General features: G+C 40.3%; 1 protein-coding gene across 1 annotated transcript in view; it reads left to right on the forward strand.

The window, feature by feature from the left end:
* The window catches only part of LOC142152885 (cytosolic phospholipase A2 gamma-like), a 208,483-nt gene extending 200,937 nt beyond the window's left edge, over nucleotides 1–7,546 (forward strand). The window contains exons 19-21 of the mRNA XM_075210016.1: nucleotides 171–322; nucleotides 1,594–1,768; nucleotides 7,300–7,546. Of these exons, the coding sequence (XP_075066117.1) occupies nucleotides 171–322; nucleotides 1,594–1,768; nucleotides 7,300–7,454 (482 nt within the window). The 3' untranslated portion in view covers nucleotides 7,455–7,546. The remainder of the gene's footprint in view (nucleotides 1–170; nucleotides 323–1,593; nucleotides 1,769–7,299) is intronic.
* Nucleotides 7,547–18,211: the final 10,665 nt, after the last annotated feature.

Below are 18,211 nucleotides of genomic sequence, written 5' to 3' on the forward strand. Positions count from 1 at the left end.
ACTGAGGCATTATTTAATGTAAATTGTCTGTGTGGTTTAGAGATGAATTTTAAATCTATATTTTAAAGCCTGATAAACCAGGTATATGCAAACTGACAAATATACCTTTATCTGTTCCAACTATATTTTACATGTATATTAATATTCTGTTTTGATTTTTTTTTTTTCAGGTAATGTCCCTCATGACATCTACAGTCAGGAGTACATATACTTAATTGATGCTGGACTGGAAATAAATGCTGCATACCCGTTAATGTTGCCTCCCAATCGCAAAGTAGATCTCATTTTGTCTTATGACTACAGTGAAGGAGATCCGTTTCTGGTAAATGTTCTCTAATATCATGTCCAAGTAACTCATAACTAGGGATATAAGAAAATGTATCACAAAATAATAAACTTAACGGATGTTCTCTTTGGATACTATTTCTACTTGAGGTGGACAACTCCTGTAATCCTTGACCTGTAGAGATGAACAAACCAGTTTAATAAGTGTTACGGCTCACTACCTGCAAGATGAGCTTTTAGAACGGATAGTGTTGAGGTCTTCACCTTTAGCAGCAGCCTTTCCCGTAAAGCTTTAGGTACTTGGATGCCCCCAAGTCTTAAGCTCAGTGGAGTAAAAGCTCATCTATGATGGCCGTAGCGCAAATGGAACCGGAGGTGCTGGCCCAGACTGGAGTGGGTGATAAGTGGCAGGCCGAGGTCAGGGGTCCATAGCAGGCAGGCAAAATCGGTATCCAAACAGAGGTCAGGGTCACAAGAGAAACAGTGGAGTCCAGTATTCAAGCAAAAGGTCAGAGCAACACGGAAACAGGCAAGGTCACAACAAAAGGTTGGCGAAAGTCAGGAGACAAACAGCAGGTCAACAACAGCACAGACTGCTGTGAACGCGATAACCGGCAGGGAGATTAAGCCCTCCCTGCTTTAAATATAGACAGCAGCCAATCAGAGCCCTGCCCTTCAAGTACCCTCAGAGGGTGCTTAATTAAATAGTAACTAGATTAATTAGCCCGCAGGCTATGTTATTCTATACGCACGCGCCTAGCTGCGCAGTGTTGCCGGGTTTCGGCGCTGTTTGGAAACAGGAAGTAACGTCTCGGCTGTTGCCATGACAGCCGGAACACAGCTGGAAGGGGCGAGCCGCGAATCGCTGTGGCTCGTAACAATAAGACTCAGTTTGTGCATTGTATTTGACCAAACACCATAATTACTCTAAACAGCCTGAATTATTAAATTGCATATTTAAAAAGCTAAAAGTTATTGCAATTGTGAATAATTTGTAGGTGGTGGTGATACAAATCGCCACTGAGTTCACGTGATCATTTTGGCTTACTCTGTCTGCACAAATGCAACAAAGTCCCTGGGCCAGAAGAAAACTGCAAATCAGGGACTTGGAGATAAGCATGTGACAAACGGTAAGACCGACTAGCAGAGTATATAAACATTATTATATACATGTGCAGTACATGGATTACAGGTTAAAGTGGGGTAGATAAGCCAAAAATAACTATTCATCTAGGAAATGCATAAATAATGTCAAATTCATATAATGTTATAAAATCATTTAATATGATAATTTGTTTATACATCCAGACACTGAAAAGCACAGCTGAATACTGCAAGTCAAATGAAATTCCCTTTCCCAAAATAAGCATAGAAGATAAAGAAATGGAGATTCCCTCAAAAAGTTGCTATGTCTTTGAAGGAGATGACAAAGGGACACCTGATATAATGCATTTTCCACTCTTCAACAACCAGAACTGTGAAGGTTGGTTTACAGATTGTAAAACTATGACTAAAATATGAAGTTGTGTTACCTCTTTACATATTGCTTATAGCTGTTAAAGAACAACTCTCTTTTGACACATGTTTCACAAGCCCAGTCTATTTGCTAATCCAGAGTTGGATACATGATTTGGTACTGCAGTAGGGCAACCATAAGCAAACCTGAATGAGGATGCTCTGTTGAGTAACGTCAGATTTTTTCCACCCTGTTTTTAGCTCTACTAAATTCCATCTGCTCAATATAATATAGTACAATACAGCTTTTTTTTAGCTTAAATACAGCATGACCACATGTTTTTAGAAAGCCTGCTTATGATAAATGGAGGGATTCCCTTTAATGTAAGGAAGGGGGATGTACCAAGTGACCAGAACAGAACAGCCTGCTGACACTCTATAGATCTAACTATTGAGCTGGGTCTACGGCAGAGCTGTCAAATGAGATTGCTGACATGCCGATCATGAATGAGGAAGTGGTCAGGGATTCCTGAAAAAGGAAGGAGAAATTAGTAATATACAGATACATTATATACATATAAGATTACAGGATGCCAGAAAGACACATTTAATGCAATACATTTATACAAAAATAAAATTTTTGGGATTTTCATTTTTGTATGATACACCCAATTGAAGCAAATGCATTAAATGTTGTTCTCGACTTACTATGATATTCGTTTGTGAAGTAGAACAGTGGTACATGAAGAAAAAAATGCTAACCTACATTAGTGCTATTAAAAGGGACAAATTTATTGTTGGAAAATCTGAAGGCAATACTAACATGGTATAAACTTCTTTTAGAGAAGTTGTGGTGATTGGACGTCTCCGTGTGTTCTTGGAAACCACCCACACTGTTTTGTTTCAACCAAAGTGCAGTTTATTTCATAGATAGCAATACCAACATGCAGATATACAATCACCAGACAGATGCGATTCTTTGTAGGTAAAGCATACACGGAACTGCAGTTCATAGTCGCCAATCCATGAACACCATCCATACAGTCAAAACACAGCTTATATCCCCTTCAATATTCCCACAGTGGTGGGGTTAATGGTGGGCAGACTAGGGACAAGATTATGATAGGTGCGTCAGTGATAAGGCATAATTCCAAGGGTCTTCCACCATATTGATTGGGGGCTGTTGGATCCCTGTGAAGAAAGTGCCTAGGAGTCTAATCTGGGAATGCTAGTATAACAATGACCTGGTTGACTAAACAGGAGAGAGTTAAAAGAATTATATATATGTGTACACTGATTGTTTAACCCTGTCCTCATTTATCTCTGATTTACATTCCACCTGGTGTCACTTAAGAATACCCTGTCTGGCTTAGGTAACCTTGTTCCTATTAACATAAATACGCAAACATAACATATGTTAATCAATTGCACAAGAACAATAAATGAAAATAAACTGTAAGGCAGTGAAAATTCATAGTATGCAGATAGAGCGATTGATTGTGAGTGTTTGGCATGTAGAGTTTCTTTTTGACCATAACTTATTGATTTTAATAAAAATCTTAGAAATGATCTGGTTAGGAGTTAGTGAGGTAGGGGCAGAAAAGACAATGGGTGAAAAGGGCAAATGAAAGGGGGGTGATGGAGGTATAAACTTGAGGTACAGGTTAATAACTGGTTGTATGCAACAACACAAAACAATGATTCCCAAATTAGTTTATAGAAAATATGGCTTATTTAATATAAGAAAGTTTTAATTAAGGTGAAAAACTTAAAAGCTTTATATTGTGGTGGGAGGGGAAAAAGGATGGGATGGGTCATCCTGCACAGCTGTCGGTGAAGTATTTTTAGGGTGAAGTAGAAGCCATTGTTGAATCTAATGTTGTTGGTGAGGCCTTGAAATGCAAAGTCCACATAACTGTGAAGGCATTTTGGAGTATTATCATAATTTATTTATATAGCACCGTAGGTCTGTACAGTGTACACGCTCACATCAGTCTTTGCCCCATTGGAGCTTACAGTCCAAATTCCCTAACACACACAGCAGCCAATTAACCTACTAGTATGTTTTTGGATTGTAGTGGAAACTGGAGCAAATCCACACAAGCATGAGAACATACAAACTCCGCACAGATAAGGCCATGGTCGGGAATCAAAATCTTGACCCCAGTGCTGTGAGGCAGAATTGCTAACCAATAAGCCACTGTGCTGCCCAACATGGTGGCTTAGTAGTTATTATGCAACAAAGTCATAATATATACCATTTAGTATGTTGTCCAAATTCTATTGATGACTGAAACTGAGGGTAGAGCTAAGATTTTAATACATTCAGCTATCTGGCATTCGTCAGCATGTAGGAGGATGTGCCATATTAATTTTCATATGCATTTCTGCACCCTGGGTATAGACCTAGGGAGTAAAGATTCAAACAGGATTTTGGGAAACTAACTTTAGTTATTGTTATGATTACTGGGTGTTTGCAAGGATATCAAAGTAGTCCAGAAATAGGTGAAGGATATAGTTACTATATTGAAGCACAAACACTTAGTTGCAGAAAATGATGGAGTCTTGAATAACAATAAATACAATCCTGGAATAGTAGGGAATAAACAGAACACAGTCCAGGTGTAACAGGCTATAAACAATAAAGTACAATATAGTAGAATACTTAGGCATAGGGAAATTTTGCAAACAAGATGCTGGAGGAATCCTAGGTAAGCTGTGAGTTTGAAATGATGGTGGAAGGTAGAAGTTACACGGGAACAAAGAATGGTGAGCGGAATGTCCAAGGCACAGGATAAGAACAGTCAATAACCTGCAAGGTGCATGGTGAGTGACGGGAATAAATAGGGAAACAGGTGCAGGTGATCCAAGAGGGGAAGGTGATTAACAGCTGTAAGCATGGTGAAAATGTCCAAAGTCTCAACAGCAGCAGCAACAGCTCTGGCAACATAGAAGTACTGCAGTCCCGATACAGAATCGGATCAGGATAGATATATATATATATATATACCACAATGACAGTGTGTAGAGTTTCAATGCAAGTAGGAAAGCGTTCTAACATTACATGCATAACTTTAGATATTTATACTATTTTCTACATTCTAAAAATCTATGGTGAAAACATCTTATGGCAATTTGACAGCAAAAGTGGGCTAATGACTTGTATACGACATGTCTGGTGACTTGCCCTTTTGGCTGTAAGATATTATTTTTAGTCCTAAGAATACTGCAAGCTACAATTAAATGAGTTTTTCATAAATATAACCTCATAATCATCAGTGATTTATATAATGCCACTAATTCCGCAGCGCTGTACTCACACACTTCAGTCCCTGCCCCATTGGAGCTTACAGTCTAAATTCCATAATATACACCACACACCACACACACACACGTTCATTTGATAGCAGCCAATTAACCTACTAGTATGTTTTTGGAATGTGGGAGGAAACCGGAGCACCCGAAAGAAACCCACGCACACACCGGGAGAACATACAAACTCCACACAGATAAGGCCATAGTTGGCAATTGAACTCAGCGCTGTGAGGCAGAGTTGCTAACCACTAGGCCACGTGTTGCCTCATCTTGCAATAAAGGCGTTATTAGTGTATGTTATCCTTTGTTAACTTATCTTTACATAGTCAACCATAGCTACCAAATACCTTGTGTATTATTCTCTCCTCTTGCTAAAATACTAAAATATAAAATGTATATCATTACTCATAACTAAAATTACCTGTTCTACAAGTAGAAATTTGTCAACAGGAAACGGCATTCAACCCTCCATATTTCTACTCCTCCGCCTCCTTTCATTCCAAGTTCAGGGGAGCAGGAATGAACATTTTTATTGTGGGGGGGGGGACAAAAGGCCAAGGACGTCCAGAAATCCTAGAGCCCCATTTTCTCATGCTATGTCGTTTTACGACAATTGTAACAGTGACCATAGATATACAAAGGCTCTCAGTCCTATGTTAATTTTTGTCAGTGTTTCAGGGATTGGACAAACCCAGTTTCATTGTTTCTTCTATTAGAACAATTTATTTATACATTACTGAATAAATATTATTATTAATATTAACTACCAATTGGTACAATCAGTGTTAGAAATATAGGCTAAATAGATTGTTCATCTTAAAAAAAAAAAAAAAAATTAGGTGTTTCATAGTCATTAACCTACTTTTTATTCAGATTTCATTGACAACCAAATCTCATTTGATTGGGAGTATTTTAAAATCTATCATCCCTGCCTCACTGGTTATGGTATGTGCTATAAATTTAAATTGCTATATTTCATGTTTGTTACTGGACGCACCACACAAAATTCAGGGTAAAAGTAAAGTGAATAGTTATTCATCATCAATACAGATAATTTATTAAATGTTTATGAACGAAGCACTTAGTATAGATTTAATATAGATTGATAGAGTTTTTTTAAATAAACAAATCAAAGGCAATCTAGATTAAAGAATATTTGGTAGTTATACTAAGACGATCTATAATTTTTTAAAAAGTTTCACAAGTTTAGAACAGATACCAATACTTCAGAAAATAGCATGAAGTCTTTTGTGCAGAATTTAATGGGGGTGGCAAAACACAGTCTTTGCCCACTCAACAGAAATCATTGGGGTCTATTGCTATAGACATTTTAAATAAAGAAAAAAATAAACATCAATATATTGGATGTATGACCTTTTTTATATATATAGGTGCATTTGTGACAAGATCCTTACATAACAAATCTGTGCTATTGGATGGCCACACTCCTTCCATTATCTAACTCTGTCTACGGCTTCTTGTTTGCCTCCTTTCATTTCCTCATATTATGACACTGCCCCTGTCACTTACTGGTCTCATAAGCCTAATCACACAAGGCCCAGTTTGGTTGTTTTGTTAGTATTGTTATCATATATTCCTTCTGCTTTTTTTTGATATGCTAATAACTGTTTTGTATATTTTATTATTTTGGCAGTGCTAGGCCTGCACCACCTTTTGCCCTGTACACACATAATAGATATGGCCCTGCACAGAAGTTAGATTTGGCTCCCTTACGAAAAATAATGTTGTTAAATTAGGAACCATAGATGCTTCTGGACAAACAGCAATGAAATAAAACCTTTGTATATACAATAGTGACACATGTAATAAAAGTCCTGTTGTCTCCTCACACATTCATGCTAAATTTAAAACTATCATGGGGAACAGCTCAGCAGTATTTTAGGAGAAAAACTTATAAGGAATGGTCCTAAAGTGCTAGTAGTCAGGACTTTGGAAATATGCATGGTTGAAAAAAGTCAAATCTAAACAAGCCTACAATCCCGCAAAAGTTCATGCAGGGTGTTTTTACAAGGGAATCTTCTGAAAATATAATGTGTAAGTGCAACACTGTATGTTCTAAGCAGAGCAGCATCCTGGCAAAACTGAATGCGATAGATAAGTAAATATAATAATTCGGGGTTATACTTAAAGAACAAAAAAAATACATGATTTAATGGGTCAAATAGTTATAATATCCTTATACAGCATGGGCAAACTGTTTAACATACTTTGTTTTACTTACAGGTAAAGTTAATGAAATGAGAATAAATTATGCTACCCGTAAGCTTTCATATGATGCATCTGAACTAAAAGAGCTTCTGCGAGTTTCAAAGTTGAATGTGGAACTGAGCAAACAACATATATTAGAGAAACTTCAAAAGTGCATTGAATGTAACTAAACCAATCACCTGAAGACCAGCTTGCATGTATCTGTTACACTCTTCTAGTTTACCATACAGATTAAACGGTATTGATTACATTTGCATTCAAACAGTTGTACTTGTTTTTAATTCTTTCTATCTTCAAATTTATCATCTATACAGTATTTGGTGGGCAGAACTAAGAAATGCAGTTAAGGAATACTAGGGCCAAGAAGCCAACAGTGATGTATGGGAGGGATAAACTAGCAAGTTAAATATGTCAAAGTATTGAGTTGGGTAGAGGTCTATGGACTACCGTAAACAACTACACCACAGCAACCCACTACAAGCTGCGCTCCACGGCTCCCTACAGATAAGAACAGAACAATGCCTTGATTCAGTATAAAAACAGCCTGACACAAGTACAAGTTCTGTTATTTTGATGAATTCCAACAATTGTTAATACAAATTTTATGAAAGAAAGCCAGTATTTCATCTTCATGGCAGCCTTTACTTTGGGTCTGTTTTGTTTGGCTAGAGGCAGGTCAAACAAAAACGCCCCCTCACAGTATATAAACAAGCTCATCTCTTTCCTTCATGTCTTTCTTTCTCTAGCTAGATCAGGGAACTAGGGTTAGGTTTGTTGTTTTTATCTGTAGTGCGGGGCTTATCAGGTTTTCTCACAGCGATGCACCACTGATGTTGGGTCGGTGATCTGGGAACCGCTGTGCTGCTACCACCGGGGGCAGCATTGGTAGATAGTGTGGATTTTGAAAATACACGCCTTAGGATGCTGGTGGCAGTGCATGAGCACACCATATTATCACAAGGTACATTGCATTAGCTTGTGACTGCAGCAAAAGTGTTTCCTGTTCAAGAGGATAGTGCTGTGATCTAGAGATGGGCAGGCTCGGTTCCCCGAGAACCGAACCCACCCGAACTTTGCCTAACCGAGTACCGAGCCGAGCAGGCAAGGTACTCTCCCGCACGCTCGGAATCCAAAGTGAGGCCGAACGTCATTGTGACGTCGTCTGTTCTCGCGATACTTTAAAATTATAAATACCTGCCTCCACAGCAATCCAAAGCCATTTGACAGAGGGAGAGAGCAGGGTGTAGTCACAGGCTGATTAGAGCAGGGACAGACAATATAATTCTCATTACAATGCTGATAACAATCGATAGAGAAGAAGAGGATAGAGGAGTTTTGTTTTTTTTTCAATATTTGGCACTACAAGTGCTTTTTGGGTGCCCCCATTCTTTAGCATTAATATTTCTGGCTGTCAAAAGTCATATTTGTCAGCAGTATCTAAAACAATTTGTAGCACTACAAGTGCGTTGGGCTCAGAATGGATTCAAAGCAGTCCACATATGAGCAGAATGAGCAACCAGGTTCTGTCCCCAGTCCTGATGGTAGTGTTCCCAGTACATCATCTGGGCAAGGCGATGTCAAACTACACAGTCTTTTGAAATCAGTCAAAAAAACACAACCCAAAAAAAAATTTACTGTGTTGAAGCGAAAAAGAAGTGTAACTGAGGAAAAGTTAATTGCCGATTAAAAAAAAAAATTGCCAACATGCCATTCTACACACGCAGTGGCAAAGAGAGAATGAGGCCTTCACCTTTGGCTATTAGTGGCAGATCCCAAAACGTTACCGAGTCTACAATTGGTGCACAACTACTGTTACGCGTCAAAGTCGAGCTGCAAGATAACAGTAAGACATTAGAGGATAATGTTTGCTCTGAATCACAAATGACACCAATCCCTGTGGAGAGTCCATCCAACAGTGGGATGTCCTTTCGTGAGCATTCTGTTACTGTACCCATAAAGACTGACCCTTTCAGCAGTTCTGCTGATGTGTTCCTGAACAGTCCGAGTGTAGCCGGTGATACAAAAATTGAGGATGCCACTATGAAAATAGAAGAGGATGAGGGGGAGATTTTTGTAGGCGATGAGGGCGTTAATGAGGATGTTGATGAGGATGAGGTTGTTTGTGTAAGTCCTGCACCAGTGGCAGCAGTTCTGGCACGTGACAAGAAAAAGGCCATTGTCATGCCAGTCCATAAAACAAAAAAATCCACTACTTATGTGTGGAATTATTTCTACCCCAATCCAGACAACAATTGTATAGCCATTTGTAGTGTATGTCAAGCCACAGTCAGTGGAGGGAGGGACCTTAACCATCTTGGAACCTCGTCTATGTTACCCCATTTGATGAGAGTTCATGGAAAAGTGTTGGGAAAAGCTAAAAGTTCTTCCAAAAATTTAAAAAAACTCCATCATCAGATAGGACCCTGCGCTCACCGACATCCCGACGGCTACAAAATACACCCACAACACCATCCTCATCAATATCCTCAGTAGTGCTCGGAGTTAGCCCTGCATCCCAATTATTGAGGCTGGATGACTCCTGCACTATTATTGATTCCTCTGAAGAAAGCGTTAGTCCCGCTGCTGCTGCTGTTGCTGCTGCTGGGGGTGAATCGTCAGCCCAGAGGAAGGCCAAGAAAAAGAGCAGTCCTACATTTCAACAATTAACTGTGCTTCCCCTAGCAAATGATTGTTTCAAATATGACAGCAGTCACACAGTCGCCAAGCGAATCACAGACGCCATGGCTGCCATGTTGGTGTAGGATCTGCGTCCAACCTCCACAATAAAGGAAGCTGTTTTTTCCACACTTAATTGAGGTTTTGTGTCTGCGTTACAGAATTCCATCGCAACACCATTTTTCCCGTAAAGCTATTCCACAACTATACCAAAAAGTGTGTACAAATGTCCTTCTGCCCACTGTCCACTTAACCACAGATATGTGGACAAGTTGAAGTGGTCAAACCAAAGACTATATGACTGTGACAGCCCACTGGGTTGGTCATTCACCTTCACCAGCAGGAACAGCAGCAGCATGTACACCACTACGTAACATTTGTCACAGGCAGGCCACTCTTTGTATCACCGGCTTCACTAACAGACATACAGCTGACAATTTGTTATGCAAACTAAGAGATGTGATTGATACATGGCTTTTACCACTTGGACTCTCCCCAGGATATATCATTTCTGATAACGCCAACAATATAGTGAGAGCATTACAGCTGGGTGATTTCCAGCACATTCCCTGTTTTGCTCACACCATCAACTTGGTGGTGCAGAGCTTCCTACGAAATAGTCGTGAGGTGCAGGAGATGCTTTCGGTGGCCCGTAAGATTTCAGGCCATTTCAGGCATTCGGCCACAGCATGTAGGAGATTGCAGCAGCTCCAAGAGCAGTTTAACTTGCCTTGTCACCAACTTAAGCAGGAGGTGGTAACTAGGTGGAATTCCACCCTGTACATGCTGCAGAGGATGGAGGAACAGCGCAAAGCCATCCAAGCGTATTGCACAAGCCATGACATTGGGAAAGGAGGGGGTATGTATTTCAGTCTTGCACAGTGGGGAATCCTTTCAGTGCTGTGCAAGGTGCTGAAACCATTTGAAGTTGTGATGCGTGAAGTGAGTGCAGATTCTGCTAGTTTGAGCCAAGTCATTCCTTTAATTAGACTATTGGAAAAGCAGCTTGAGAAACTGAGGGAGGAGATGAAAGCAAGCAATTCAGCAAAGTATGTTGGCCTTGTAGATCAAGTACTTAATTTGCTTCACAATGATCCTCGAGTTATTAAGATCTTGAGCTCGGATCAGTACGTTTTGGCCACTGTGCTTGATCCAAGGTTTAAGACCTACATTGAATCTTTGCTTCAAAATGAACGAGATGTGAACTTTTGCAAGGAGCTATTGCTCAGCAAGTTGTCTGCTGAACTGGGCCTTGGCTTGACGACATGTCCTCCTTCAGTTTCTCAAGCAGCTGCTGCTCGTAAAAAATTGAATTTTCCCAAAAAAAGCAGGTAGGACGCAGACTGCAGACCAGAACAGTTTAACATCTGGGCTGGTTTGAAGGATTTTTCCAAAAAATGGGTGACCTTGCCCAGTGCCACCGAGAGGGAGAGGGGGAGCGGGTACATTTTAACCGGGCCCGGCCATGCCAGGGGGACGGGCCAGGCCCTCGCTGCTATTTTTTTTTTTTTTTTTTTTTCTTTTTTTTTTAAAAAAAAAAAAAAATTTATCTTGCGCTTTTGTATATAAATATATATATTATTTTTTTCCCAGGAAGGGGGGGGGGGGGTCCGTTGGTGGGGGGAGCAATAAGATATGAAAAAAGTAAAAAAATTAATACTTGCGTGACCGCGGCGCCTCGTCCCTCCTCTCCTGTCTTCTCCATTCACACTGACTGTCGGGCTTGACGTCATCAAGTCTTGCCCGACAGTCAGTCAGTGAGGAGCGCCGCAGCATGAGGAAAGAAGCCAGAAGAAAGAAGAGAAGAGAAGACAGAAGAGAAAAGAACCTACCAAAAGGTAAGTAAAGAAACGGAGAGTCAAGGAAAGGAAAACAGAAAGGGACAGCGGCTATAAAGAAAAGGCAGAGAGGCACAGAGGATAAAAGGGACACAGAGGCACAGAGGATAAAAGGGACACAGAGGCACAGAGAAAAAAAGGGACACAGAGGCACAGAGAAAAAAAAGGAACACCGGAAAAAAAGGGGAGAGAAGCACTAATTAAAAAAAAAAAAGGGGGAGAGGCACAGAGTGAAAAAGAAGGGGGGAAAGCAGCATGGAGGGCGCAGTGTAGTTGTGATGAACGGGCACAGTATTGTATGTGTGATGGCACAGGGGGCTTGTTGCAATGTAGTGTGTGTGTGTGGTAGGTGGTGGCTAATTAATGGGCGCTATTTTGTTTGTAGGGTGGTGGTGGGGCAATTTAATAGTGGGGACTATTAATTTAAGATGGGGTGGTTTGGGGGCTATTGAATATGGGGGTGAGTTTAGGGAGAATGAGGTCTGTTTATTTAATGTGACTTTGAGTTATTTAATGGCAGTGATGATTGCGGGAAATAGGTATTGCTGTTTGCAGGAAGGGAATTGGTTTATTTATTAAATGTGAATACTATTATTTTAATGTTGGGGCTGGAGGAAGGCTTAATTATTCACCATCCAAGCACTGACTCTAATGGCGGATTCAACCGGCAATGAATTGATAGTCTGTGGGGATGACATACACACTTTTGAGGGTGAGGATGAAGCTCCAGATGATGATGATAACATCTTTTTAAAACTTTCTATGTAAGTGTAGGGTGCAACCTACCCCCAAAGAGGAAAGGGACTTGGGCCATTTCCATATCACGTACCGTCTTGAAAGGCTGCTGTTTGGGCAATTTCTCCTTAAGGGTAGGGTGTCATACACAGTGACCCTAAACTGTCTTTGTCTATTTCTCTTAATATTGTACAGTCTATGACGGCTGAATTTTTGGGTATTTTCTACAAGTGGAGGGGGGCTTAGAGAGACCAAAACCAAACTGTCTTTGCCCATTTCTTTACATATTTAAGTGTAGGGTGTAATATACATACAAAAACGATGGCTGCATTGCCAATATTAATAGATGGAGAGGAAGACAATCTGTTTTGTGTGTAGAATTAATGAAAGCCTACCAGGAATGAAACTGGTTTTTGGATAATTTATTAGCTTTACAATTACATTACTCATCCTACAAACAGGCGCAGCACTAAATTTGGTTATTTTAGGCCCAAAAACATTGATTTTTAATCAAAATAGCAAAACAAAACCAAAACACAAAGGTAATCCAGATCCAAAACTAAAAACAAAACCAAACCACGGGGGTCAGTGAACATCTTTACTGTGATCACTTTAATAAGTGCAGCAACCTTATGTCAGTCAGCAAGATGTGGCCTGAGCCTGATCCTGAAATGCTGAAGACCACCCACTGCAGGAAAGAGTATTGTACTCTTGGTCAGTTAGTAATAGTGTTCCCATTGCCAGCACTCTCGTAGAGAATTTGTGCAACTTGTGATAAAACTTTTATAGCAGAATATGAAATAGTGTTTTGTGCAATATGCAGTTCTCAAAACAAAGGGTAAAATCATCTACTCATAAGGATGGCCACTGCCTTGATCTTGTTTTCTCTAGACTATGCTCAGTTTCTAATTTTATTAATACACCCTTCCCCCTCTCGGATCATCACCTTATCAGCTACACTCTCACCCCCACTGCTCTAACCTCTCTACTGTCTAACTCAACCAAGCCTCCTCATACCCGCATAAGTCTTAATTCTATTAATCTTCAACAATTTTCCACCTCTCTCCAACACCTTCTCTCCCCTATCTCTACATTCTCATCCCCTGAGATGGCAGTACCTCATTTTCACCTAACCTTAGCAACGGCCCTTGATCAAGTGGCTCCAGCGACACTTCATACTACACGTCGACTTCGATGTCAACCGTGGCACACCAAAGCAACACGAAATCTTCAAAAACTGTCCCGTAAAGCAGAACGTCACTGGCGTAAATCTCGAAGCTCTAATGACTTCTTCACATATACTTCTGTCTACCACTCCTATCGAAATGCTCTGGACACTGCAAAACAAACATACTTTCAATCTCTTATCTATGCTCAGGCTTCTAACCCCAAACGCCTTTTCAATACATTTAATCATCTTCTCAATCCTCCCACCCCGAACCCTCCATCTACTATCAGTGCTCAGGATCTTGCTTCCTACTTCAAGGACAAGATTGACAAGATCAGACTAGAAATGGTATCCTCTTCCTCAACAAGCCATCAGCTCATTTCCTTTCCACTACCCTCTGACACCCTTTCTTCATTTGACCCCACAAATGAAGAGGAAATTTCTACGCTCTTCTTATCTTCCTACTCTACCTCCTGTCCTCTTGATCCTATTCCCTCGCAAATTGGTAGATCCCTGTCTTCTGTGCTCATTTCACCTCGAACTCAAATCTGTAATCTCTCACTCTCTACTGGCATCTTTCCATCACTATACAAGCATGCAGTGATTACTCCTATTCTAAAAAAACAAAACTCCGACCCAAACTCTCTCTCAAATTACCGTCCCATCTCTCAGCTCCCTTGCCCCTCCATTCTTCTAGAGAGACTTGCCTACACTCGCCTCACACTCTTTCTTTCCGCAAACAACCTGTTGGATCCTCTTCAGTCTGGCTTTCGTTCTCAACACTCCACAGAGACTGCGCTGACCAAGGTTGTTAATGATCTGATCACTGCTAAGACTGAACGCCATTACTCTCTCCTAATTCTCCTTGATCTCTCGGCTGCATTTGACACCGTTGACCACTCTCTTCTCATACAAACGCTGCAATCCCTAGGTCTTCAAGACACAGTTCTATCCTGGTTCTCATCCTACCTCTCTAATCGCTCTTTCAATGTTAATTTCTCTGGAGCCACCTCTGCTCCGCTTCCCCTATCAGTTGGAGTACCACAAGGCTCGGTGCTAGGTCCTCTGCTGTTCTCTATCTATACCGCTTCTCTTGGAAATCTAATAAGTTCCTTTGGCTTTCAGTATCATCTCTATGCGGATGATACCCAAATCTATCTATCCTCTCCTGATATCTCGACATCTGTGTTGTCCCGTGTAACTGACTGTCTTTCTGCCATTTCATCTTGGATGTCCTCTCGTCAACTCAAACTTAATCTTTCTAAAACAGAGTTAATAATATTCCCACCCGCCAACAAGAGCATACCTGACATTTCTATCTCTGTTGATAACATGACCATAAATCCCACCCCACAAGCTCGCTGCCTAGGTGTAATCCTTGATTCACGCCTATCCTTTGTTCCCCACATTGACTCTATATCTAAATCATGTTACATACATCTAAAGAACATTTCCAGAATCCGCACATATCTCACACAAGACACTGCTAAAACCTTAATTCATGCACTAATCATCTCCCGCATTGACTATTGCAATTCCCTCCTTACTGGTCTTCCCAAAAACAGACTCAAACCCCTAAAATCTATTTTGCATGCTTCGGCAAGACTGATTTTCCTTGCAAATAGCTATTCCTCTGTTGAATCACTCTGTATGTCTCTACACTGGCTGCCTGTCTTCTACCAAATCCAATATAAAATACTTTTACTAACCTACAAGGCCATCAACAAAGCTGCACCAACATAAATCTCCTCTCTTGTCTCAAAATATCTCCCAACTCGGCAACTCCGTTCTGCAAAAGATCTGCGTCTCTCATCCACCCTCATTACATCCTCCCATTCCCGGTTACAGGACTTTTTTCGGGCTGCACCCACTCTATGGAACTCTCTCCCTCGCACAATAAGACTCTCCTCTGTTCTACAAACTTTCAAGCGTTCTCTGAAAACCTACCTATTCAGACAAGCTTATAATATTCCTCAACCACCATCTTAACCTCACTACCTTTAGCCTGTTACACAATTTCACAGAAGACAACTACCCCCGGACCAACATTGTTGTGTGACAGGATCATTTAGCTTATGAGTCACCTTACCTTTGCAGTCTGGCTGGGCCAAGATGCAAAATGTATACTTAACCTCATGTGTCAATCTCCCATTGTCCCATAGATTGTAAGGTTGCGAGCAGGGCCTTCTCACCTCTTTGTCTGTTTTACCCAGTTTGTTTATTAGTTTATTACGTTTGTCCCCAATTGTAAAGCGCTACGGAATATGTTGGCGCTATATAAATAAATGATGATGAGGATACTAGCACATCACAGTTACACAGCATTTGTTGGGCCTGGTGCTTTAAAGGGGAATGTTTCTCCAAGCAACATTATTGTATATACTATTGTATAAACTACATTGGGATATCTACATAGTACACAACATATAATTAATACTAGGGATGTGCACCGGCGACTTTTGAGGTTTTGTGTTTTGGATCCGGATTTTCGTTATTTTTGGGGTTCGGATTTGTCTCGCAAAACACTTGACGAAAGGTCTCGGTTCGGATTTAAGGTTTTGGATTCGGATTTTTTTTGAAAAAAAACATAAAAAGTTTAAAAATCAAGTTTTTGGGCTTATTTTCACTCCTACGCTATTATTAACCTCAATAACATACAATAACAAGCATTTCCACTAATTTACAGTGTATTCTGAACACCTCACAATATAGTTATTAGTCCAAAACGTTGCAACAAGGTATCTTTCTGGACTGCGTAGAGGAGTGGGTCACCACAATATATATTAAAAACCCTGAACTTTTATGATTCGCACCAATAAATGTACCTGGACTGCATAGAGGAGTGGGTCACCACAATATATATAATAAGAAAACCATCAACTTGTTTGATTCGCACCAATAAATGTACCTGGACTGCGTAGAGGAGTGGGTCACCACAATATATTAAAAACCCTGAACTTTTATGAATCGCACCAATAAATGTACCTGGACTGCGTAGAGGAGTGGGTCACCACAATATATATTAAAAACCCTGAACTTTTATGATTCGCACCAATAAATGTACCTGGACTGCGTAGAGGAGTGGGTCACCACAATATATTAAAAACCCTGAACTTTTATGAATCGCACCAATAAATGTACCTGGACTGCGTAGAGGAGTGGGTCACCACAATATATATTAAAAACCCTGAACTTTTATGATTCGCACCAATAAATGTACCTGGACTGCCTAGAGGAGTGGGTCACCACAATATATATTAAAAACCCTGAACTTTTATGAATCGCACAAATAAATGTACCTGGACTGCGTAGAGGAGTGGGTCACCACAATATATATAATAAGAAAACCATCAACTTTTATGAATCGCACCAATAAATGTACCTGGACTGCGTAGAGGAGTGGGTCACCACAATATATTAAAAACCCTGAACTTTTATGAATCGCACCAATAAATGTACCTGGACTGCGTAGAGGAGTGGGTCACCACAATATATATTAAAAACCCTGAACTTTTATGATTCGCACCAATAAATGTACCTGGACTGCCTAGAGGAGTGGGTCACCACAATATATATTAAAAACCCTGAACTTTTATGAATCGCACCAATAAATGTACCTGGACTGCGTAGAGGAGTGGGTCACCACAATATATATAATAAGAAAACCATCAACTTTTATGAATCGCACCAATAAATGTACCTGGACTGCGTAGAGGAGTGGGTCACCACAATATATTAAAAACCCTGAACTTTTATGAATCGCACCAATAAATGTACCTGGACTGCGTAGAGGAGTGGGTCACCACAATATATATTAAAAACCCTGAACTTTTATGATTCGCACCAATAAATGTACCTGGACTGCGTAGAGGAGTGGGTCACCACAATATATATAATAAGAAAACCATCAACTTGTTTGATTCGCACCAATAAATGTACCTGGACTGCTTAGAGGAGTGGGTCACCACAATATATTAAAAACCCTGAACTTTTATGAATCGCACCAATAAATGTACCTGGACTGCCTAGAGGAGTGGGTCACAACAATATATTTAATAAGAAAACCATCAACTTGTTTGATTCGCACCAATAAATGTACCTGGACTGCGTAGAGGAGTGGGTCACCACAATATATTAAAAACCCTGAACTTTTATGAATCTCACCAATAAATGTACCTGGACTGCGTAGAGGAGTGGGTCACCACAATATATATAATAAGAAAACCATCAACTTGTTTGATTCGCACCAATAAATGTACCTGGACTGCGTAGAGGAGTGGGTCACCACAATATATTAAAAACCCTGAACTTTTATGAATCGCACCAATAAATGTACCTGGACTGCCTAGAGGAGTGGGCACTGGGCACCACAATAAAATATATAAAAAACCTTCAACAGGTCTGCATTACACTACACATACGGCTGCTCCTCCATCTTCTCCATCATATACATGTTGGAGTTTTAGCGTGTGACAACCTCTTGTTTTTGATAATGTCAGTGCATTTTGAA

This window comes from Mixophyes fleayi, chromosome 1 (genome assembly GCF_038048845.1).
Source record: "Mixophyes fleayi isolate aMixFle1 chromosome 1, aMixFle1.hap1, whole genome shotgun sequence".
NCBI lineage: Eukaryota > Metazoa > Chordata > Amphibia > Anura > Limnodynastidae > Mixophyes > Mixophyes fleayi.